This window comes from Carassius gibelio, chromosome A10 (genome assembly GCF_023724105.1).
Source record: "Carassius gibelio isolate Cgi1373 ecotype wild population from Czech Republic chromosome A10, carGib1.2-hapl.c, whole genome shotgun sequence".
Classification (NCBI taxonomy): Eukaryota; Metazoa; Chordata; class Actinopteri; order Cypriniformes; family Cyprinidae; genus Carassius; species Carassius gibelio.
Genome location: NC_068380.1, coordinates 7,225,317 through 7,250,846, shown reverse-complemented (window position 1 = coordinate 7,250,846; position 25,530 = coordinate 7,225,317). Strand labels below are relative to the sequence as shown.

The following is a 25,530-nucleotide window of genomic DNA, read 5'->3' as shown; positions in this document are numbered from 1 at the left end:
ACATTCTTAAAGGTCACTGGTGAAGACCTGTGCCATCATTGAAATGTTTAACAGCTTTAAACTGCTTTCTACACTTTAACTCTAAAGCCTCTGGTGCCAATTCATTCAGATAGTTCCCTCACAGAACCTCATGTTATTCAACAGATCTCATATGATCAACTAGACCTTCAATAAACCAGAATTTAGCCTGATTTGACTTGAAATGTTCAGATGTATTGATGCTGTTATGCATTTTGGTTCTGGATTGGAGCTGTCATAATGGAGTAGCATCATGTTGCCTCATAAAATCCTTCTTTCACGTTCCTGTGTATTTCTGTGTTTTGGTTTCAGGTGGTGAGCCAACGCTTCCCACAGAACAGTATTGGAGCAGTAGGTAGTGCCATGTTTCTGCGTTTCGTGAACCCAGCTATTGTCTCTCCCTACGAGGCTGGGATTCTCGACAAAAAGCCTTCGCCCAGGATAGAAAGAGGCCTTAAACTCATGTCGAAGGTGAGAGTATTTTGCATAGAAAGAAATTAATACTACTATTCCTAAAAAAAATGTCCATGCTGGAAAACAGTTTGTCCCAGCTTATGTTGGCCAAGTTAGTTTTTGCAGCTCCAATGCTTGTCCAGAAAGGTCTGCCAAATCAAAAGCAGATCTGGCAACCCTACCATCTAGCAGGGTTTATTTAAACAATAAGCCACTTAAATAATAGTAAAAATGCTTCAAATCACTGCAGTGCATGGCCTTGAATGTTTTATTGGATTAATATAATCAATATATTATAATGTACAATAAAGTTGTAGACAAAGCGGAAAGATTTGGAGGTTTCCTTTTTAAACAGACTTGTATTTCATTTGTCAGATCCTGCAAAGTATTGCCAACCATGTTTTGTTCACAAAAGAGGAGCACATGAGGCCATTTAATGACTTTGTGAAGAGTAATTTTGAACTAGCGAGAAGGTAAGAAAGCAATTATGATCTTCAATTTCTAAATCCTGTCACCAGCTCATTTAAACTTTTCTCTCCTTCTAGATTTTTCCTGGACATCGCGTCTGACTGCCCGGCGAGCGACTCTCTCAACCACAGCCTGTCCTTCATTAGTGATGGGAATGTTTTGGCCCTGCACAGGCTGCTGTGGAACAACCAAGAGAAAATCGGACAGTATTTGTCTAGTAACAGGTGAGCAGGTCTGCGAAAGACTTGTGCGAAAGAAAGTCCGTTTCGGAGAGACTGTTACTGGAAGTGCAGTTTGGCCATGTCTTGAGCTGAGATTCTTGGAATTTTTCCCCCATTCAAATCTCTACATTTGGTTAGGAACTGATTTGCATTTTTTACTTTTTCTCCTTGACTTGATTCTCTCTGATCTGATTGCATTTGTAAAACACTATCTTTAAGAGACAGCTGTCTTGTTGTAAAAAAAATAATCATCATCCATCTTCTGTCATGCTTCATAATCTGTGCTTCAGGGAAATATTGTAATGTAAGCATACAATTATTGATGATTCTCAAATTCTCAATGAAATTTTAGGTAATCAGATTTTTTTTTTTTTTCCAAACTCTTCAGGGATCATAAAGCTGTTGGAAGGAGGCCCTTTGATAAGATGGCCACCCTGCTTGCTTACCTGGGTCCCCCAGAACACAAACCTGTAGCAGATACTCATTGGTCCAGCCTGAATCTGACCAGCTCCAAATTTGAGGAGTTTATGACAAGGTAGAAAATCGAAACATTCTTATAAGATTAGTATTTTTCTAACACCATTTTTTTTTGTCTTATTTGAAGCTGAAACCCCACTTTTACTTTGCAGTTCATAACTGTTTTTTCTTTTTCTTTAGACACCAGGTGCATGAGAAAGAAGAGTTTAAAGCGTTGAAGACTCTTAATATCTTTTATCAGGCTGGAACCTCGAAGAACGGAAACCCTGTGTTTTACTATGTAACTCGCAGGTAAGAAATAATTTACAAAAGCACACAGCGTTCTTTTGTTCAAAGTTTTATTCCTTCTGAAAACAATCAGTTGACTAACAATAGCTTACAGATGCATAGATGTATTTTTGTACATTCAAGTATGAAGATATTACAGCATTTTTCACCAATAAATAAAACAAAACCTGATTGCCCTTTTCATAAAAGTTGTGAATAGTATCGACAGTAGTTTTACATATTTTTCTCTAATGTTAAGCAAAAAGCTGTTTGTTACAAGTCGTGTAACATCTACGACAATTGCATAGAATTTCAGAAAACATTACATTGCATCACCGAAGAATCTCACGTTATTGTGTGCCTTCAAAGCACAAGGGAGGTTGATGGTCGCTGTATCATCTATACAAAGCTCAGAGCCACGGACACAAACAGCAGAAGTTTGAAGAAGCTAGTCATGGAGGAACAGGAGGCACTGCTAACGAGGGCGCTGGCTTGTGCATTCAGATTTGTGTTGTTTTTGGAGCTGGTTGATTGGGTGGTGGTCGTCATACTCCAAACGCCGTTTGAACTCCCGCCAGCACCGCCGCCATTCCAATTCCCATTCCCATTCGGAAAAGCACTGTTGTTCATTTTAGCAGTGCTGTTGGTATTAGGAAATGAAGTAGTAGTGTTTGCGCTAAGGGTAACCTGCATACAGCCGAACAACCCAACTAGCAGAACCAGGCAGACGTGCACTCTTAGAGCCATTTTTCTGATCTGACAAAAACATAACACAAAAATCATATCAGTATAGAAGTATAAGCACTTTTTTTTTTTTTTTTAGATAAAAGATTTATATGTGATCATACAGGTTCAAAGGCATTCAGAATTTAATTTGCGAACACTGCATTAGTTCAAAGAAATAATTTAGAGCTGTAAACATGCCCTGGGTACTCACCAGCGGTGCTCCACTCAGATAGTGCTGATGCTTTACCTCTGCAAGCGGTGATGTGCAGTGTCTCTGAACAGATGCAGATGCTTTTAATAATGACACCAGTGGAGGAAGTCACATGATTCTTCAAAAAGGAGGGTCAGTGATGGAAAGATCATGCTGACAAGATTTCCTTTTGTTTAACAAATAGTTTGTTTGCTTTTCGTCAGGTATCATGGTTACAATTGGAATACTGGCTTGAGTTGGGTTTACGACAAAAGATTTCCAAATATAGAATTATATAGAACAGTCCTGTTCCTTATGTACATGCAATGTACTTATTATAGTAATTACAAAAACTATGTAATAACAAGGCACTAACCCTGAACCTACCCCTAAACCTAACCCTACCCCATGTAGTTACCTTGTGTTACCAGAACTTTCTTAGTTAAATACACTGTAAGTACACTATAAGTACATGTTAGTACACGTACTGAAAAATAAAGTGCAACTGAAGTCTTATTTTAAATTTGATATGCCTACATAGCTGGGTAATCTTACAAGAGTTTATCACTGTCATTAGTAATAACAGGGTTTCTAAATGTTTTGTGTTCTGTCAGAAGATGAAAATGAAAGCATGATGGTGAGAAAAATAAACTGCTTTCCCAGCTGGAAAATTCTTTTAACATCTATGTTTTTGAAATGTGAATACGTGATAAATGGTTTCCAGCTTCTCATCACTGGTTTAAGTAGTTGTGAAGATGGCTTACCAGCTGTTTGGGACCCGAAAGAGCTGGTAGATTTATCTTGGTCAAGTGTCCCTGTAGTTTTCTTTTTTGTTATATGTTGTTTGTTCCGACCATGGTTGGGTAAGTGTAATGCGTTGTTTCCAAGTGATGAAAGTTTGGCTGAAAGTTACAATCAGTGTTTAATCCCTGCTAATAAAAGCCAAAGTTGTACCCTTAAGCAGGCAGAAAGCAATATTTCTTTATTGAATGACATCACAAAGTAGCTTTGTATTCATTATATTTCATTATATAGATTTAATAATTTTTATAGTGTAGATTTTATTGAACAGTGCAGAGCTTTTGATTAAAAAGAATGCTTTTTATGGTTTTTTTATTATTGCAGTAGTATTAACAGAATCGTGCATTTAACTTAATCATTTTTTTTTTTACTAAATGGATTATCAGAAGTTAATCAGACTCTTTAATATAATGAAATGCTTCTATTTCATGTAAACCTGTATGTCCAGTAATCCTGTTTGTTGCTCCTCTTCATCAGTAGATGGAGGTTATATTGTGAGACTGTTCTGTTTTGGTAGCTATTAAGTTCATTTGATGTTTCCATTATATATTACACATTAAAATCACTTGAAAATGTGGAGCGTGTTATCCATTTGTTAACATGAATTTATAGTTTGATCCAGTTTAGAAGAAAGGCCGTGTGACTCGGCTGACCCTCAGAGCCCTTGCATCATGGCCATCAGATGGAGCGTACAGAAGACTGATGTGAAGAGTGAACCCATGCTGCATCTTGAGCTTGTGTTTCGACTGAGGTTTTGATTGGGTCTCTTCACACTCCGTGTACGGAGAGTGGTGGTCCTGCGTGTGGTGGAGACAGTAGTGAAGAATTTGCCTGTTGTGACTGGGCCTTCTGTAGTTGAATGAGTATTAGAATGGGAAACCTCTGAAGTTGAAGTAAAGAGAAGGCCACTCCTGGAAGACTCCTGTTCCTTGGTGCTTCTAGATCCCGATTGGTCATCCTTGGTATGTAGGAGTGACGTCCAGAAGTGCGTGGTGACCACTTGTACATATGGGTGGCTTGTCACCTCTGTACCAACTAAGAATGGGGACAGCGTGTAGGTTTCAAAGTGCCAGCTCCCTGTACTGGACAGATGAGCCTCTCCGCAGGTATGCCAGGTGTGGCAGGGGCAGCCAAACACTCGAGCGGAAGTGTGTTTGGTCCACACCAACAGGTGGCTGATATTGGCAGTTTCTTCACAAGCCCAGGGATTTTCCCCTAGAGTGATGAGCTTCAGACTTGGAAGATTCTCAAATGCCCCTTCACTGATCGTGGTGAAGCGGTTTGCGTGCAGGTAAAACCGAGCCAAACTGTGTAGCCGGTTCATGGACCCCGGCAGAATCTGGACCAGAGTGTTGTGGGATAGATCTACCACCTCCAGGTTTTGGGGCATGTTGGTAGGTACTGTCCAGAACTTGTTATGACTGAGGTTGAGAGCCTTCAGGTTGGGGAGCGTGTTGTTGATGAAGACCACACGTTCCAGCTTATTGACGGACAGGTCCAGAACTCTGAGGTTCCACTGGTGTGCTGTGTCATCCTTGTTAAGAACACGCAGACGGTTTCCTGAGACGTTGATTTCCCACAGCGCCCGTGGCAGCGAGGCTGGGAAGTGATGCAGACGGTTGTAGGAGATGTCCAGGGAGCGCAGATGTGTGAAGGAGCTTAGGTGGTGGTCCAGGTCAGATAGCCGATTGTGGGTCAGGTTGAGGGATTGAATGTTTCGCTGCAGGCCCTCCGGCAGATGCCTAACCCCCCTCCAGGAACAGTCAACTGTCCGATGGCTCTTGCTACAGGAGCAAACACTGGGACAGTCTGCATGTACGTGAGTACATGTAAACCACAGCAAGAGCAGGCAGGACATCGTTGCACACACGGGCATCTTCATTGTGTTCCTGTAGACAATTGCAAGAGATACGTTTTTTTATGTTACATGTTATTTGTTTTTGTAGTATTTTACTAATATCATGACTGGTAGTACTTTGTGATTTTTTTTTTTTAAGTGAGTCTGATTATTACAGAATTACAGATTCTTACAGAAAGATTTAAGATAACAGTCTGATTACATATGATAGAAATCTAATTATAATGCACAAGAAAATGAGTCTGATAACAGCGTGTTGCGTAGTAGGTAATGACAATAGGTGCATTTACATGGACACTTTTTGCTTCCATCGGAATGAATTCATTCTGATTGACGAATCCGAACGTTGTGTTTACATGAATGGTAAATAAAGTGATTGGGTTGATGTGAAAGTGAAGTGACATTCAGCCAAGTATGGTGACCCGTACTCAGAATTTGTGCTCTGCATTTATCCCATCCAAAGTGCGCACACAGCAGTGAACACACAAAAACCGTGAACACACACACGGAGCAGTGGACAGCCATTTATGCTGCGGCGCCCGGGGAGCAGGGGCACCTAAGTCGTGGTATGTCCGGCCCGAGACTCGAACCCACAACCCTAGGGTTAGGAGTCAAATTCTCTAACCACTAGGCCACAACTTCCCCTCACAATGTGCGTCACAATGCACAACGTTTACATGTTACAAGCTTCTGATTGGATTTACTCTTTTGACATGCGGACACTGCATGAATATACAGAGTTTACCGCCGCTGTTTTAAAAAGCACACGTGATATTTATCTACTTTGGGTCCTAATTAGGCGATGACCAGCACATGAACTGTTGTGCTGCTTAACTTTACTTTAGTAAAAAAAAAAAGTATTAAAAGTGCACCCTTCCCGCACCCAAAACTAGTCGTCTGTTGATAAGAGTCGTGGTCCTGTTCCACTTCACATACACTGAGTGAAAGGGGAGTTTTATAATGACAGGACACTTATTTATGACACTTTATTCACCAGGAAGAACACATTGTAATACGTCATTATGCTATTTCTAAGTCACTGCACATGTGCGGTACTTTCCAGTTTCTGTTTTCAATCCGATTAAGTGTTTACATGTCCTTTCGCTTGGATTACAAAAGGGATAAACCACCCCTTACAATCTGATCGAAATTTTAGTCGGATCGAGCCAATTCAATCCGATTTACATGCTATGAGTATGAGCTTTAGTCAATCTGATTGTATTAAGTGACAGGGTCTGATGACATTAGTTTGGCATTAGAGTAATGCAGTCTGTGTGATTGATAATGAGTGTAAGGAGTCTCATTAAAATGAAGATGAATTTAGCATTTGGTGAGTTCGATGATGGTATGTAATTTATGGCGAGTCCAAATTTGATTATATTGAGTAACTGATTAGTTCTGATGACAGTAATTCTGATTAATGCAGAATGGTGAGATCGAGTCTAACTACATTGAGTAATGCAATTTGTGCCCGATTACAGTGTGTCAACACAGTCTGATTATGACTGACTGAGTCTTATTACACAGTGTCTGAGGCCACATAATCACAATGAGCCTGAACTTTAGCGAATCTGAATATAGAATATAATTAAAATGACAATGTTTAGTCTGATTATAGTGAGTGACAGCAGTGAGTCTGATTATGGTTAGTGATGATAATAAATCTAATTATAGGGTGTGATAACCGTGGGTCTTATATAACCTTTGATATTGATTTAAAAAAAAAAAGTGAAAGGTTTGTGTATGTACTGTATGTGTTTTGCCTCTTTTGTTTGCAGTTGTGAAGCTAGTCAAAGCATTGGCATGAGTTTTGAGAAAGAGTGTTAGACATGCAAACATACAGCAGAGCTGTGAAGGTCTTCATGCAGTGGCTCTGCAGATCTGCCTGCACCTAGATCTGCTCGACTCTCTAAGCACGTGCTTAGAAAAAAACTGCATTTATATATAATGTGCTTAGCTGCTTGTTCATATCATGCCACATTCCATGAAAATGTGATCGTCTAATCTAATCTTTCCTCAGGTAAACTTTGCTGCATTGTGAATTACTTACCTTCTCCTTGTCATCACTCTGTGCTCCTTTTTCCTGTCCTCTTTCTGTCTTTCAGTTTCTCTCCATCCCTCACCTCTTTTTTTCTGCTTGATCTCCAGGTTAGCACGGCTCTGATCTCTTTCTTTTTTATGCTATTCTCGCTTTATGCCGCAGTAAAATCCAAATCCCGTCTTTCTCTGTGCATGTCCCTTTCTGGGATCACTATAATAGCAGAGGGGTGAGAAAGAGAGGCAGGGTGGGGAGATGTAGTAGAGTCTATGCCCTGGTACAAGAAAGAGAGAGAGAGGAAGTGCTGACATCTCTGTTTCCTCTTTAGGATTCCCTCATTCAGCATCAATTTCCTCTTGCTTTCTTTTTTGCTCTCTCCCCCTCCCTCTCCTTCCTGTTTTCCTTCTTTCTTCAGTCATTAAGCAACACTTAACCTGTAATTCAGACCTGAATATGTTTTGTCTGAGTTTTAGATTACTGGGATTGAGTCTGGTGAAAAAGACTAATTTCAAATTGGAAAAATTCTAAAATGAACACAATTTCTGATCTTGCAGAAATGTTCCGGTGATTTTAGTGAAATTGTTATTCTGATTATGCTGTCAGCTATCAGTAAGAGTACATCTCCGTTTAACACAATTCACCATTTTAATCAGTTCCTCACAGATTCTCCCACCCATTCAACACATGCTGTAAAATTCAGCGTTTTAATTTAAAACCCTAATAATGAAGCACTTCTTAATTCTTAGTGTAGTATAATTCCTAGCACGCTTTTTGGTTTGCGTATTTAAAGCTCCTCACCATCATGTTCTTGCCCAGGCAGGTGTGTGTGTTTGTACGTTTTGAACAAAAGAGTGCTGGTACAGAAACTTCTCAGTGCCACTCTCCATCTCTCTCTCCGTTCCTCTCCCTTTTTCTTCCTCAATCGCTTCATTCTTTCAGAGCTTGCTAATGCTGCCCAGTAATGAAACATCCTCTGCCTACTAATGTAGCTTTGCACTGTGTGTGAGTGTATGATGCTGTATATTTGTGTTTGTGTGTGTCAAGCAGAAATGCCATAGAATGTTTTACTAAATCCATCTGCACTCAGTTCTTGTTTTACATGTGCTGTCTACTTTCTTCCCTTAGTTCATTGATCTGTTCATCAAACACATATCCCCGCTCCATTTTAAAAGATTTTGTGGCATGTGTTTTAGTGGGTCACAGTGTTTTTGTGTGTGAGCCAGGCAAAAGGAAAAGTCAGAGGTAAAAGTGAAAGGAATTGCCACATGACGTATAGTCTTTTGAAATGTATTCAATTTGTATGTACAGTAATAGTTAATGGACATTTTTCAACAAGTTTTTGTTTTAGTGAATCGGATTAATATCAGTTATAATACAGGTCAAAATAGCTTTTTTATTAAAACAATTGTTAACCTTTAAAAGTACAATCACATAATATCAACATATATAATGTAATCTTAACACTCATTTGTTCATGTAAAGTTAAGTCTTTGCATATGCAAGACACGAAGACGTCGTCTGGAAGATTGTGACTCACTGAGAAGTCTGTAGAATTTGTTAATTCACAATTTGTTTAGTTAAAAAAGCTGTCATGTCGAGGGTAAGAGTGCCGTGAGTCCCTGACATCCTCATGTTTATACAACGTATATGTGTTGTTGCTTGAGAGCAATAGTCTCAGAAATATCACTATTTTCTTGCTTTTTCTTTTGACTGTTCTTATTCCTCATCTGCATTGCCGTGTGAACTGCTGTACTGCAAGACTGAATGATATGTTCCACACAGGACAGGAGAACCTGCTACCCAGATGTTGCTCCTCCTGTGCCGGGCTTTCCATCTTTTCCAGACTACCCAAAGCAAGATTACTATTAACAGCAACAAAAGGCACATAAAAGCAAGAAGTACTTCAAAAATATATCTGTGGGTTTTCGTGTCATTTTCTACTGCGGAATTAGCTGATTTGTATGTTGATAAAATAAATGTCTTGGGTTTCTGTGAAATAGTTTGTGTTTTTGACACGTGCCATCTAGTTGAACGAGTTGTCAAACTTGGTTTGCGTCCACTCATGCTTTGCGTTGGTTTTTCCATCTCGGTTAGCAGATCATTATTGGAATAATTTTCATTTGGCATTGAATCTGCTGTAGGTCCTTGATTTGTCGGTTCATATCGAGACTCCGTTGTTTTGGTGGGATGGATATTGGCCCGTTTTGTTGAAATCCTGGATGGAATTTCCAGTGTTCTTGATTGTAGTAATCCATTTGTTACAACTGATGTGGTATGAATATTTTTTTCTGAAGGTCTTGGATTTAGAGTGAACATCTTAATGAGCTTTTCTGTGGTGACTGGAATAGTTTGAGACATATGCACTCCATCTGTGGGAGCTTGATTTGCTGTGTCCTTTACTAACGGGAAACTTGTTTGGGACATAATTTTGTTAAGGATTGTGTATTTGTTTGTTGTGCTCTGTGACTGTGTTTCTGCATTACTCCGATGGGTTCTGGAATCCTGTAGACTAATGCCTGTTGGCACAGAAGTTTCCTTTGGTCCTTCTGAGTCAAACAAATGTTTCTCTATCAGGATTGGAAGAGGTGAAGTGGAAGCCGTTTTGCTGCTTACTAATGAATCATTTGTTCGTGTTTGAGTATTTTTCTTTATATTTTTTGGAGTCAGCAGAAGTGAAGTGGAGTCTTGTATTTGCCTCTTCAATGTGAATGTAGGTGGCGTAGGTTTTGACACTCTCCAATCTGTGGTTGTCACAAGCCAGTTGGGTTTCCCATTTTGCCAGGTAACAGAAAGAGTGTGTGGAGGATGTTTTATGATTTCAGGCTTGACTGTTAATAAAGTTGTTTGTTTTGTCCTTGCTGGTGGAGTTGGTTTTGAAATGCTTTGCATGATGAATGGCGTCATATTGGGATATTCATCCTTTGTTATTTGTGGAACTGGAGTTGGTTGCAGATTGTCGTTTTCCATTGTTGATGCAAGTATGTCATTATTTGGAATGTGTGGGTCCATGGCAGACTTTAGTAGAGTTTCCTGTTGAATTCTATATGTTGTGGCCAGATGTGGGGTGGAAATGGTTGCAATAAGGTGTACAATTTTCAGACTGGGTTTTGTCATTTTCTGTTTGGGGCTCTGGAAATGTTGAGTTGAATGTTCAAGTAGTTGTGGAGCTCCTGACAGGGTGTTTTCTTGTGACACTTGTGGTGGCAGTTCAGTGAGAAAAGATGTAGGTGTAGAATAATTAGTACCATTTGTTCCAGTAGAGTGAATGATGGGTTTTGGAATTTTCTGTTTCGTTCTGTGGAAGTGTTGAGCTGATTCTTCAGCTAGTTCTGAATCTCCAGATTGAGTTGTTTCCTGTGAGTCTGGAAATGATGATTGAGTGGGTAGAGACTCCATAGCTGTGGAGTTATTTATGCCATTAATACCAGTGAAGCGGTTGATTTGATCATGTACGGCAATTGAAGAAGGTTCTTCTGCTGCTTTGGAGGAGTTTTTGATAGTGAATTTTGTGGAATCAGGGATGTGTTGCTCTGTAACTTGGCTGGGTTCTATAATGTTCTGTATTGTGGTCTGGAGTCGTTGAGTTGATTGTTCAGCAAGTTGTAAATCTCCTGATTCAGTTGTTTCCTGTGAGTCTGGAAATGATGATTGAGTGGGGAGAGACACCATAGCTGTATAGTTTTTTGTACCATTACTACCAGTGAAGTGGTCAATTTGTTCATGTATAGAATGATTTTTTTGTATTGTGGTTAGGAATTTAGTTGATTCTTCAGCTAGTTGTGAATCTCCTGATTGAGTTGTTTCTTGTGAGTCTGGTAATGATGAATGAGTGGGGAAGGACGCCTTAGAAGTGAAGTTATTTGTATCATTAATGCCAGTGAAGTAGTCGATTTGTTCAAGTATGGAAGGAATATTCTGTATTGTGGTCTGGAGTTGTTGAGTTGATTCTTTTGCTAGATTTGAATCTCCTGATTGAGTTGTTTCCAGTGTGTCTGGTAATGATGATTGAGTGTGTAAGGATGCCATAGCTGTAGAGTTATTTATGCCATTAATGCCAGTCAAGTGGTCGATTTGTTCATGTATGGCAATTGTAGAAGGAACTTCTGCTGCTGTGGTGGGAAATTTAAATGTTGAGGAATCAGGGATGTGTTGCTCTGTAACTTCACTGGGTTGTGTAATTTTCTGTATTGTGGTCTGGAGTCGTTGAGTTGATTCTTCAGCTAGTTGTGAATCTCCTGATTGAGTTGTTTCTTGTGAATCTGGAAATGATGATTGAGTGGGTAGAGACGCCATAGCTGTAGAGTTATTTATGCCATTAATGCCAGTGAAGTGGTCAATTTGTTCATGAATGGAAGGAATTTTCTGTATTGTGGTCTGGGGTTGTTGAGTTGATTCTTCAGCTAGTTGTGAATCTCTTGATTGAGTTGTTTCTTGTGAATCTGGAAATGATGATTGAGTGGGTAGAGACGCCATAGCTGTAGAGTTATTTATGCCATTAATGCCAGTGAAGTGGTCAATTTGTTCATGTATGGAAGGAATATTCTGTATTGTGGTCTGGGGTTGTTGAGTTGATTCTTCAGCTAGTTGTGAATCTCCTGATTGAGTTGTTTCTTGTGAGTCTGGTAATGATGAATGAGTGGGGAAGGACGCCATAGCAGTGGAGTTATTTGTATCATTAATACCAGTCAAGTGGTCGATTTGTTCATGTATGGCAATTGTAGAAGGATCTTCTGCTGCTGTGGTGGGAAATTTAAATGTTGAGGAATCAGGAATGTGTTGCTCTGTAACTTCACTGGGTTGTGTAATTTTCTGTATTGTGGTCTTGAATCGCTGAGTTGATTCTTCAGCTAGTTGTGAATCTCCTGATTTAGTTGTTTCTTGTGAATCTGGAAATGATGATTGAGTGGGTAGAGACGCCATAGCTGTAGAGTTATTTATGCCATTGATGCCAGTGAAGTGATCAATTTGTTCATGTATGGAAGGAATATTCTGCATTGTGGTCTGGAGTTGTTGAGTTGATTCTTTTGCTAGATTTGAATCTCCTGATTGAGTTGTTTCCAGTGTGTCTGGTAATGATGATTGAGTGTGTAAGGATGCCATAGCTGTAGAGTTATTTATGCCATTAATGCCAGTCAAGTGGTAGATTTGTTCATGTATGGCAGTTGTAGAAGGATCTTCTGCTGCTGTGGTGGGAAATTTAAATGTTGTGGAATCAAGGATGTGTTGCTCTGTAACTTCACTGGGTTGTGTAATTTTCTGTATTGTGGTCTGGAGTCGTTGAGTTGATTCTTCAGCTAGTTGTGAATCTCTTGATTGAGTTGTTTCTTGTGAATCTGGAAATGATGATTGAGTGGGTAGAGACGCCATAGCTGTAGAGTTATTTATGCCATTAATGCCAGTGAAGTGATCAATTTGTTCATGTATGGAAGGAATATTCTGTATTGTGGTCTGGGGTTGTTGAGTTGATTCTTCAGCTAGTTGTGAATCTCGTGATTGAGTTGTTTCTTGTGAGTCTGGTAATGATGAATGAGTGGGGAAGGATGCCATAGCAGTGGAGTTATTTGTATCATTAATACCAGTCAAGTGGTCGATTTGTTCATGTATGGCAATTGTAGAAGGATCTTCTGCTGCTGTGGTGGGAAATTTAAATGTTGAGGAATCAGGGATGTGTTGCTCTGTAACTTCACTGGGTTGTGTAATTTTCTGTATTGTGGTCTTGAATCGCTGAGTTGATTCTTCAGCTAGTTGTGAATCTCCTGATTTAGTTGTTTCTTGTGAATCTGGAAATGATGATTGAGTGGGTAGAGACGCCATAACTGTAGAGTTATTTATGCCATTAATGCCAGTGAAGCGGTTGATTTGTTCATGTATGGAAGGAATATTCTGTATTGTGGTCTGGGGTTGTTGAGTTGATTCTTCAGCTAGTTGTGAATCTCGTGATTGAGTTGTTTCTTGTGAGTCTGGTAATGATGAATGAGTGGGGAAGGACGCCATAGAAGTGGAGTTATTTATACTATTAATGCCAGTGAAGTGGTCAATTTGTTCATGTATGGAAGGAATATTCTGTATTGTGGTCTGGGGTCGTTGAGTTGATTCTTCAGCTAGTTCTGAATCTCCAGATTGAGTTGTTTCCTGTGAGTCTGGAAATGATGATTGAGTGGGTAGAGTATCCATAGCTGTAGAGTTATTTATGCCATTAATGCCAGTTAAGTGGTCAATTTGTTCATGTATGGCAATTGTAGAAGGTTCTTCTGATGCTGTGGTGGGAAATTTAAATGTTGTAGAATCAGGGATATGTTGCTCTTTAGCTTGATTGAATTCTGTAATTTTCTGTATTGTGGTCTGGAGTCGTTGAGTTGATTCCTCGGCTAGTTGTGAATCTGATTGAGTTGTTTCTCCTGATTGAGTTGTTTCTGATAGAAATGAGTGAGTGGGGAAGGATGCCATAGCAGTGGAGATATTTATACTATTAATTCCAGTGAAGTGGTCAATTTGTTCATGTATGGCAATTGTAGAAGGTTCTTCAGATGTAGTGGTGGACATTTCAAATGTTTTGGAATCAGGGATATGTTGCTCTATAGCTTGATTGAATTCTGTAATTTTCTGTATTGTGATCTGGAGTTGTTGAGTTGATTCTTTAGCTAGTTTTGAATCTCCTGATTGAGTTGTTTCCTGTGAGTCTGGGAATGATGAGTGAGTGGGAAAGGACACCATAGCAGTGGAGTTATTTATAATATTAATGCCAGTGAAGTGGTCAATTTGTTCATGTATGGCAATTGTAGATGTTTCCTCTGATGCAATGGTGAGAATTTTAAATGTTGTGGAATCTGGGATATGTTGCTCTGTAGCTTGATTGAATTCTGTAATTTTCTGTATTGTGGTCTGGAGTCGCTGAGTTGATTGTCCCACTAGTTGTAAATCTTCTAATTGAGTTGTTTTCTGTGAGTCTGGTAATGAGTGAGTAGGGAAGGACGGCATAGCTGTAGAGTTATTTGTACCAGTCATACCAGTGGAATGAATGCTTTGTTCCTGTACGTGAACTGAAGATGTTTTCACCTCAGTCTCCATGATCTTTGGCCCTTCTGGTGTTGTAAATTCCAGTTTGTCTGGCATTGTCATTAATGGTTTGATGGTGTTTGCATCGTTGTACATTTCATCCAGAATTCTCCATAACATAAAGAAAGCATAAGCCTTTTCTGGTAAACGTAATGCATTTTGTAGGTCTAGGTTCTGCCTTCTCACTCGTGACCTTTTCACACCATCTCCACCCTTCCACTGAAGTGTTTCTGCAGTGGTGGGGTTCGAGTTTGTGGTCAAAGAGATGCTCAGTGACAGCAAAATGGCCAACAGATAAAAGAACAAACAAGGTCTAAATAGCTCCATGTTTAATATTTGATTTTTATGTCTATAGAGAGAGAACAAAACAGACATAAATATTTAACTTTATATTTTATATGTTTATTTATTTACATTTGTATTATTAAACAAATATATTTATATTTCATATAAAATACTGTTTCCTCAGGAGATTGTCCTTTTAATAAAGTACGTATACAATAACTCCATTCACATAAGAGTTTAACTATCTACAGCTGTTCAAGTTATTATATATATGCATATTTTAAATATGATTTATTTATATTAACCAACAGTGTCTTTTCAGCCAGTCAGAAATACATAATTGAAGAACTATAGATATTCCAGCATTATATTTATAGAGTATAATGATCACATTCATTTTTCTATTTAAGGTTATTTAATCTATTAAATTATTCTCAGTGGTGTTTGACTTCAGTACTGCATACAAAGTTTTCTAACTGGAATTATCAACCAAATAACACTCAAACAATAAAGTTTCTTTGTCAAAATGTTTCTTACCATTTCTAGGATGTTCCTCTGTCTCTCTTCACAAAGATCAGAATCATAAAGTCAGAGAAGGCGTTTCATTTATGAACTGCCCTGGATGGTTTGCTTTACTATTTATAACATGCTGAAAATATAAAACAGTAGATCACGTGATCATCTGTTAAATGTGAATGAATGGCAGAAACATGGGTGTGGCTGTAAAATGATGTATTTTCTCATGGTGGTGTGATGCTACAAAATGAAATGGTGTGGATTTAATTTATCTTAATTTGACCTAGGTTTTGATTCAGATGAGAAACCCCAAGTCTTGTATAGTTTATAAAGGTTTGAAATAAAGAATGAATTGTTTTATTTTACAAAAACACAAAAATGCACAAAGTCCTTTTTTATTTTTTATTTTTTTTTACTAAAACTATATGAACCTCCTTAAAACAAGATAAGCTTACTCGTAAAATTGGATTAATCTGATTGTTTTCAGGGAAGATAATTATAATTCATTAAAATAAATGGCAAATAGTCTTATCATACATGTTTTTGTTTTTCAACATATATCTCATACATATATACATCTCAAATATGTCATATCTCATATTTCACATATATCTAATTTAGGATGTTTTGAAGGTTTTTTTTGCATTGTGAACAAAATACAGATACATTATTTAAAATACAGACAACATAAATGCACACATTTGAAACATGGTCATACAATAATGTTATTGACTAAATTAAGAAAAACAATGTTGAGAGTGACAAAGGCTTATTTGCTAATATATACATATATATATAATATTGTATACTTTCATAGGACCTTCTTCCTGAGTCTTATGCAGTAGCTAACAGTGTAAGCAGTTGCAGACTTTAAATGCCACCAGGGGGAGTTGTGTGACATCCATTTGTTAAGTATCTGATTGCAATCACACCCCTGTGTCGGAGCTTTCTGGTGCTTTTGCATCAGGCTCGAGACTGTTCTCTTGAGTGACGTCTCCATTTGAGTCCTTCACAGGTGGCTCAGTGCAGGGCTCAGAATTGTTCACCTCATCCTCTCTACTCTCCTCTTGTGCTGCAGTGACTTCTGATAGCATAAGGCAGGTCTCAGTTGGCTGCCCGTCCCCTTGGCCTTCATCCCTGCATGGCGATTCACTCTTCTCTCTTTCGGCATGTTGGTCAATGTTGCCATTATGATGCTGGAGACTAGAGATAATTCCTCTCAGGTGACAAACCTGGCAGGTGCCTATCAGTGTGGTCAGCAACAATGCCAAACAGCCCACTGTGAGAGCAACCACAGTCAGTATCAGGTTATCTTCACCAGTTGGTAGAGAGAAAATACAGTGTCCTTCCTTGGGTTTAGGAGTGGTCTGAGTGCAGACTGATGGTTTATTTGTTGTCACTGCAGAGTTTAGTTTGGTTGTCTGCCTATTATTGTTGGATGTTGCTGTGGTGCCATTTTTGTCATTTATTGTAGTTGAGGTTTCTGTTCTATTGACTGGTGTTGTGTTGTTGTTGTTATCTGTGGGTTTGATTGGTGTTGTGTTGTTGTTATCTGTGGGTTCGATTGGTGTTGTGTTGTTAACTGTGGGTTCGATTTTTGTTGTGTTGTTAACTGTGTGTTCGATTGTTGTTGTGTTGTTAACTGTGGGTTCGATTGGTGTTGTGTTGTTTTCTGTGGCTTTAGCAGGTGGTGTTCCGAAGATCAAGGCAAAGTATACAAAATAAACTGTTCTGGGGCTTTTCATGGTTCTGCAAGACATAAGAGAAATAAGAAGTTTTGTTATTTTACTTTCTTTTAAACTTTAAGACATTATGTATACAATTTTTCTTCCAATCTATCTTCAAGATCAAATGAATGTCCCTGCCCCTGTCCCTTTAATCACCAACACTAAAGGGCACTTTTGGTCCTAACAAATGAATTTCTGTTGAGTGGATTTCTTATCAAAGTCGCTGGGGTATATTGAATTGGCATTATCGATCTTTCTTTTATGCCAAAAAATCATTAGGATATTAAGTAAAGATCATGTTCCATGTAGATATTTTGTAAATTTCCTACTGTAAATATATAAAAAAGTATTTTTTGATTAGTAATATTCATTGCTAAGAATTCATTTGGACAACTTTAAAGGTGATTTTCTCAGTATTTAGATTTTTTTTGCACCCTCAGATTCCAGATTCTCAAATAGTTGTATCTCTGCCAAATATTGTCAGATCCTAATAAACCATACATCAAGACACTTAAGATTGGTTTTGTGATCCAGGGTCTCACACACACACACACACACACACATATACAGGGCTCCAAACTGTGATTAAAACAAGTCGCATTTGCGACGATAATTATTAAATCACTTATTTTTTTTATTGCGAGTTAAGGCCTATGTATGTACGTTATCAGTTTTAAAGTATGTAACTTTTTTTCCATGCATTAAACTGAGACGATGCGCAACAAAGTTTTAGTGGAAAAAGAGTTTCAAACAGTCCTCATCTCTGCCACACAGCAGTGATCACACACACAGTTGAACAGGGTGAGAGAGAGAGTGAGAAATGGAGACTTAAAGAGAAAATGCAGAAAAACAGCGTTTATTTCATGCACAACTTGAACAAACTACAACAGGTAAAGCTGTCTGCTGTGTGGATATTGGCAATATCAGTAACAATTCTGATTTATAATCATTAATAATATGGCTGCTTCTTAAGATCTTAGGTCTATGCTGTGATCTGTTAATGTGTAAACTTCATTACTTGAAGCATACTTGTCGTACTTTGTACTTTATAATTAACAAAGTATCAGCTTCAAAATGAATCCAAATTCAAAACAAATTCAAACAACAAATGCAGTTTTGGCACCCTTTAATGCAGCATGCTTGATTGCGAGCCTTAGTTTAAGCAGCACATGAACCTATCATACCTTTCTCTTTACTTCTAGAGTACATAATGAACATGAATTAACATCAAAAGGTAGGCTGTTTTTTAAAAGATCCTACAGTACAACATTTTTAAACTGCAGAAAACGTGTAAAGTTTGTAAACATTGCAATGTAACACACATTTACCTCAGAATAACCCTTCGGTTTCACAGAACCCTTTTTGGTTCCATAAAGAACCATTCAGGCAAAAGCTCTTTAAAGAACCATCTCTTTCTGACCTTTTTATAATCTGAAGAACCTTCTTTCGCCACAAACCTTTTGTGAAACCTAAAGGTTCTTCTGATTTTAATAGCCGGGCGCCGCAGCATAAATACCTAGCCACTGCTCCGGGTGTGAGTTCACTGTGTGTGTGTGTGTGTGTGTGTGTGTGTTCACTGCTCTGTGTATGTGGACTTTGGGTGGGTTAAATGCAGAGCACGAATTCTGAGTATTGGTCACCATACTTGGCTGAATGTACAGATTTGTACATATTCTGTGTAATAAACTATGTGTGACTGTATATTTTAAGTTGGAAAAGACATTCATTTCCCATTTTATGTGAACCTTAGTTCCCAGTAGGGCTGTGCGATATGGACAAAAATAAATTTTGTGATTTCAATTTTAATCACGATTTTGACACACACAGACATGCTTTACAGTCATAAATTCAATCAGTATAAATTTTAAACACATTTCCAAAAGAAAACCAATGATAGCTTCATCAAATGTCTCTAGAACAGACATAAGTCAAAATAATCACTAAGTAAAGATGTCAAACAAAATGTCTAGACAAATGGAATAAAAATAAAATAAAACCGTGTTCAGGGATTTTTTTGTTCGTCTTTTTTTTGCCATGCATTGGTCATAGAGATCACTGTAGCGGTGCCTCAGGTGTTATATGTTTTGCCCAATTTACACTAATGATTGCACGTCTAAGGACCCCTCTGTCAAGCTCCTCAAGTTTGCAGATGACACCACACTCATCGGCCTCATTCAGGACGGTGACGAGTCTGCTTACAGACAGGAGGTAAAAGAGCTGGCTGTCTGGTGCACTCTCAACAACCTGGAGCTTAACACCCTCAAAACAGTGGAGATGATCGTGGACTTCAGGAGAAACCCCCCTGCACTCCCCCCACTCACCATCATGAACAGCCCTGTGACTGCAGTGGAGTCATTCAGGTTCCTGGGTACCACCATCTCTCAGGACCTGAAGTGGGACATTCACATTGACTCCATCGTAAAAAAGGCCCAGCAGAGGTTGTACTTTCTCCGCCAGCTGAGGAAGTTAAACCTGCCACAGGAGCTGCTGAAACAGTTCTACTCCACCATCATTGAATCCATCCTCTGCACTTCAGTAACTGTCTGGTTCAGCTCAGCTTCTAAATCTGACCTCAGAAGACTACAGAGAGTAGTCCGGACTGCTGAACGAATCATCGGTTCAACTCTCCCATCTATTCAAGAACTGTACTTATCCAGAGTGAGAAAAAGGGCTGTCAAAATCACTCTGGACCCCTCACATCCAGCACACTCCCTCTTTGAACTGTTGCCATCTGGGCGACGCTACAGAGCACTGAGCACTAGAACGACCAGACATAGGACCAGTTTCTTCCCTCAGGCAATCCATCTTATGAACAGCTGACAATAATGGCGAACACACTACACTTTATATTTATATACACACACACTTTATTTATCTAACACACATACTTAGTATACACTTAAATTTTGCACACAATATATATGTACATACATAACTTCACTTTGTAATATACCTGCCTACAATTGTCATTTGTATATTGTCATTCACTGTCTACATATTTGTATTTTTTATTCTTTTATTATGTGTTTTATGTTCTGTCGCTGTCATTCTGTTGTACTGTGGAGCTTCTGTCACGAAAACAAATTCCTCGTATGTGTAAACATACCTGGCAAAAAAGCTCATTCTGATTCTGATTCTGATTCTGATTCTGATTTATTTATTACCCAAGGGTCACCCATACTCAATCTGCAGTGCGTATACAGTAAGTTATGTGTACGCGGTTCAGAAGCAGCAATGAGATTGCATTATTGCAACACGAAAGCACATTAAAATAATGTGCAAGCGCGAATCTATCCACTTGCACCAGTGATGCTTAGGTCAATGTATTAGTAACCCGCACCCGACCGACGTTTTCAACTAACCCGCCCGCAACTCGGCCTGCATTTTTAAAAAGCAGTAAATGCTCATCGTAGCGTCATTGGGCCCTAGGAATGTAGGCAAAACTAACTAGGCAAAAAAAATATAATATATATTATAATTTTGTCAAAAATTATACCAAATCGTCAGTAAGCTCATAATTTGTACTAAAATAGTCTAGTCTGGCTATGTCTATTTGTATGTTTCTGCAAGGTCAGCAGACATTGAGGCTCGGGTTTGTTCCAATCAGAGCTCTTGAACGGAGAGCACTTTTCAGAATATCCCGATCCGCTCGCTCATTCCGTGGGGTCTCGCTCAACCCAGAATGGCCTGCTGGTTTGAAAATATGCCAGGAGTAACTTTATTGTTTAGTAATAAACTGGTGTTTTCTGTGTCACTGCAAAGATGAAGTTGACAATGCAGACTCGCCATGAACGCCAGAAAGAAATGCACATTTCATATGTATTACATCATCAGAGAGTAGCCCATTTATTTTGGTTTGAATATTTTCATTTAAAAGAAAACATTTCAAGCTTTCTGTAATATATAACCTATATTTCTCAAATCTGTGAGGCACAAGCTGACTTTAGTTCACATGCAATGCAAGTGATCGTGCTGGCACCTTATTACATTGTCTGCTTGGCTATATATTTGCTTCTTATCTATTAAATACGGGCAATTGATTGATAACATTTGATCAAAATTAAGATACAATTTATACCAAATGAAAATCTTTTAAAAAGTGTTTTCTGATGCGCATGCTCAGATCATAGACTGTATAAGGCTCAGATATATGCTGCCTTACAACGTGTCTCCTCTCGCTCAACCTGTCATGTGCACTCACAACTTTCTCTGTGCTTATGCACAAGATACTAAATCTTTTCGCACCTTTCTATTTATAATCTTTTCTGTTCTCATCTTTTTACTGCGTGCAGTGTGAACGTTGTTCCATTAACATGGGCTCGAAAAAAAAAAAGCTACGCATCACAAACAGACTGTGAACCTGGAGTTAGGCATATGCATAGTCTGCTCTGTTCTCGCGCTCCACTTAGGCACGCTGCATCCTGATTGGCTCAGTTGACATATTGCGTGAGGTCAGGGCCACGGAAAATCTTGCTATAAAGCGAATTAGAAATCGTGCAGACTAAAATCGCGATTTCGATTAATCGCACGGGCCTAGTTCCCAGGTCATCTACAAGATGGATTTAAATGCTGATAAAGTTGAGAAAAGATGAGACATAAACACATGACACTATGATTGAAAAGTTAAAATGTAAAATAAATAAATTATAATAATAAAAATAATGAAATAAACCACGTTTATTCTGTGGCACCTAAAAAATTTGTTGCCTAAGCTTTTTTCTTATAGGAGCTAATGGCTCCTTACTCTTACTTTTTTTGTTTTGTTTGGAGCCCTGATACTGTTTGTATGTGTGTGTGTGTGTGTGTGTTTGAAATTTTATTTTTGAATGTTTATCGTTGGATTCTTTTTTCTTGCTTAGTTCTTCATGTACAGCAGATTAATTTAATGCAATATATTACATTTTCTTTCATTTTTAATATATCCACAGTGTGCATGAAACTTAGTATATTAGTAATTATATATAATTTTATGTTCCTTAATTTATATACTATTTATCACAATTTATATACCTTTGCCACTTTTTTTATTAAATTGCTGAAATAAAATTGAGTAGCTTAAAATAATAACAAAATAAAATATGTAACAAAAATAAATGGCTTCTTACCTTTTCGGTCTGTTACTAGTTTGTTCTGATGTTCTGTTCTGTTATCTGAAGAGGCTGGAATGGCTCTGCGTGGCTGTATGCACACTGTAGATTTGAGCAGAAGTGGTAATTTTAAAGTGCAAACACTCATTAACCAGCGATGAGTTTCCTGTCTGTTCTTTCACTTCTGTTTGCCCTCTTATATTAGGCATGCACATAAACCGATGTGTGGCTAAAGTCATTGTGTGTTTTTGTCATATTTAAGGCTAGGAATATGTGCAAAGACCTCATTAGACAGCACATTTTACATTTTGTAAAGCATAATCAAGTGCATTTCATGGGGTATTCATCCATGATTTCAGCCTGTATTGACATTTAGTCTCTTTTTATAACCTTTAAGCTTTTATGACGATTGGAAATTCGAATGGATGGCTTTTAGTGATGGGTCGTTCTTGAACAATTCGTTCATTTTGAATGAATCTTAAATGTGACTTGGGAAGAACAAGTTGTTTTGGAGAGTGATTTGTTCAGTTGCTCATACGCAAAATTCTATAGGTTCTGTACTGGTACTAGTAGCTCACCGGTTTCAGACAATGGAGTCTGAGCCGGAAAGAGAGTTAATTAGTTCATCTCATGAGTCTTTGGGTTTTTCGAGTCGTTCATTCAAGGGATACTCCACCCTAAATTGAAACACTGTAAGCGAAGAAAACAAAAAATAACGACTTTATTCAATAATTCACTCCATATCATCATGCTGCGTATGCTCGTCTGGGTCCTCCGTGACACAAGGATGCGCTGTTTTATTTCAAATCAAAACTCAATACATATTTAAACCGCGCATCCTTGTGGCACGTAAGATTTTAATTATATTTAGTAAAATGAACAAAATGACTCAAAAAGATTTATTCATTTCGCTGAACGATACCCAAAGGTCCGAGTCGGTAAAATGATCCAAACTTCCTATCACTAATGGCTTTGTCAAGCATTTGTCTTTTTATAGTTATCAGGAGCCTAATAATAACAGTATTCGGTGGGTTTGCAGGCCATTGTTTCCATTTTATCTGTTTTCCTCTCCTTCACAGATTCAAGACAGGACAGATTAATGGGGACTTACTCATATACCACGTCCTTCTCACCCTCAAACCGTACTACGCCAAGCCCTACGAGCTAGTAGTGGACTTGACGCATGCTGGTCCGAGCAGCCGCTTCAAGACCGACTTCCTCTCCAAATGGTTTGTTGTATTTCCAGGATTTGCTTATGAGAATGTGGCTGCCATCTACATCTATAACTGTAACACTTGGGTACGAGAATACACCAAATACCATGAGAGACTGCTGACGGGCCTCAAGGGCAGTAAGAAATTACTGTTCATTGACTCGCCCGCACGGCTGGCTGAGTATGTGGAACCAGAGCAACAGAAGCTTCCGGCAGCTACTCTTGCACTGGAAGAAGACCTGAAGGTCTTTCATAATGCCCTAAAACTGGCCCACAAAGACACCAAAGTGTCCATTAAGGTGTGTGAAGAAAGATGAATACCTCTTCTTAAAGCTTGGTTTCACTTTTTTTGATTTGTCTCAATATGTTTGATTCTGTCTGTCCTCCAGGTGGGCAGTACAGCAGTGCAGGTGACCTCAGCCGAACGAACACGAGTCTTAGGTCAGTCTGTCTTCCTCAATGACATCTACTATGCTTCAGAGATCGAGGAGATCTGCCTAGTGGATGAAAATCAGTTCACACTGACCATAGCTAACCAGGGCACGCCGTTAACCTTCATGCACCAGGAGTGTGAGAGCATAGTTCACTCGATTATCCACATCCGTACACGTTGGGAACTCTCTCAGCCTGACTCCATTCCCCAGCACACCAAAATTAGGCCCAAAGATGTCCCGGGGACCCTTCTCAATATCGCTCTCCTCAACCTGGGCAGCTGTGACCCCAGTTTAAGGTGATCAGTTATCCTAAAACAAAACATATTTAAATCAACAGTGGTTAGATGTTTACCAGTGTATACATTCTTGAATATTTTTTCCTTTTTTTGTTTTATAGGTCTGCAGCTTACAACCTCCTGTGTGCCTTAACATGCACCTTTAACTTGAAGATTGAAGGCCAACTGCTGGAGACCTCCGGCCTCTGCATCCCTGCCAATAATACCCTCTTCATCGTGTCCATTAGCAAGACTCTAGCAGCTAATGAGCCTCACCTGACCCTGGAGTTCCTGGAAGAGTGTATCTCTGGCTTCAGCAAGTCCAGTTAGTGTCCCATTAAACCCTCAATTAAACTCAAAAGACCCTTGAGATCCTCCAGCCATTTCAGATCATTACTTGCATTCTCCGTTTTATATATGGAGTTAAGAAGTGTTCTGGTAACCAATAACTTTCCTCTGTAAATGCAGGTATAGAACTAAAGCACCTGTGTTTGGAGTACATGACTCCCTGGCTGCTGAACCTGGTACGCTTCTGCAAGCACAGCGACGATGCCAGGCGTCAACGAGTCACTGCCATTCTGGACAAACTCATTACCATGACAATCAACGAAAAGCAGATGTATCCATCCATTCAGGCCAAGATCTGGGGAAGCCTGGGACAGGTAACGGAACTGAAATGTATTTATGCATTTTGCACGGTAAAGCTGCTTTGATACAATCTGCATTGTATAAAGCACTATATAAATAAAGGTGACTTAACTTATGTGACAAACGTGCGGAACGCCTCTGATTTGGGGTATTGCAGGAGGTGTGTAAAGGCTTATGAGGAACTGCAAAATAAATATGTGAATAACACATTTTCACGATTAACACAAGTTCTGCATTGCTTTTTGCCGTTCCCTAGTCATATTCATGTAGCACTCACTTCCTTAAAGATATGTACTTACACTTTAGAGAGCATGTATATGGTGAGATGATGGCCACTTCCTGTGTATGCAGATAACAGATCTACTTGATGTAGTTCTGGACAGTTTTATTAAAACCAGTGCAACAGGAGGTCTCGGATCCATCAAAGCTGAAGTGATGGCAGACACAGCAGTGGCTTTGGCCTCTGGGAATGTCAAACTGGTGTCTAGCAAGGTATGCACACACACACACACACACATGCACACACACACATTTTGTATGGAACAGGCTGAGGTCCCAATTTTAAGAACACAAAGGATGTTACATGATGTGATTCTGTAACAACAGCTCTAATTATATAAGCACTTTGTGGTTTGGTTGGTTTCTTTCTCTATCGCTGTTGTTCTTATGATCTTTAACCACCTTGTCTGTTTCTGTGTCTCTCTGTCATGAGAGATAGTGATGGTGCTCAGGTCATGGGCTTTTGGATGGTTCATTATGCTCAGCTGGGTTT

General features: G+C 38.9%; 3 protein-coding genes across 4 annotated transcripts in view; 1 reads left to right on the top strand and 2 right to left on the bottom strand.

Moving 5' to 3' along the window:
* Positions 1-25,530, top strand: part of LOC128020982 (neurofibromin) — a 55,536-nt gene that overhangs the window by 19,719 nt on the left and 10,287 nt on the right. For both annotated transcript variants that reach the window (XM_052607825.1, XM_052607824.1), the window contains 10 exons: positions 331-489; positions 847-944; positions 1,017-1,163; positions 1,549-1,695; positions 1,818-1,928; positions 23,268-23,700; positions 23,791-24,131; positions 24,233-24,435; positions 24,579-24,772; positions 25,110-25,250. In XM_052607825.1, coding sequence (XP_052463785.1) covers positions 331-489; positions 847-944; positions 1,017-1,163; positions 1,549-1,695; positions 1,818-1,928; positions 23,268-23,700; positions 23,791-24,131; positions 24,233-24,435; positions 24,579-24,772; positions 25,110-25,250 — 1,974 coding nt within the window. The remainder of the gene's footprint in view (positions 1-330; positions 490-846; positions 945-1,016; positions 1,164-1,548; positions 1,696-1,817; positions 1,929-23,267; positions 23,701-23,790; positions 24,132-24,232; positions 24,436-24,578; positions 24,773-25,109; positions 25,251-25,530) is intronic.
* On the bottom strand, positions 3,788-7,814 carry LOC128020984 (oligodendrocyte-myelin glycoprotein-like). Its single transcript, XM_052607827.1, has 2 exons — positions 7,530-7,814; positions 3,788-5,510 (listed from the first exon to the last, which is right to left on the bottom strand). Exons 1-2 carry the CDS (start codon positions 7,541-7,543, stop codon positions 4,277-4,279), a joined length of 1,248 nt encoding a protein of 415 aa, XP_052463787.1. The 5' UTR covers positions 7,544-7,814; the 3' UTR covers positions 3,788-4,276.
* Positions 8,794-15,504, bottom strand: LOC128020983 (mucin-6-like). The gene is made up of 2 exons (XM_052607826.1): positions 15,396-15,504; positions 8,794-14,922 (listed from the first exon to the last, which is right to left on the bottom strand). Exon 2 carries the CDS (start codon positions 14,898-14,900, stop codon positions 9,234-9,236), a length of 5,667 nt encoding a protein of 1,888 aa, XP_052463786.1. The 5' UTR covers positions 14,901-14,922; positions 15,396-15,504; the 3' UTR covers positions 8,794-9,233.

Bases quoted from the DNA above. Each gene is read 5' to 3' on its own strand.
- LOC128020983 (XM_052607826.1), bottom strand. From the start codon at position 14,900: ATGGAGCTATTTAGACCTTGTTTGTTCTTTTATCTGTTGGCCATTTTG.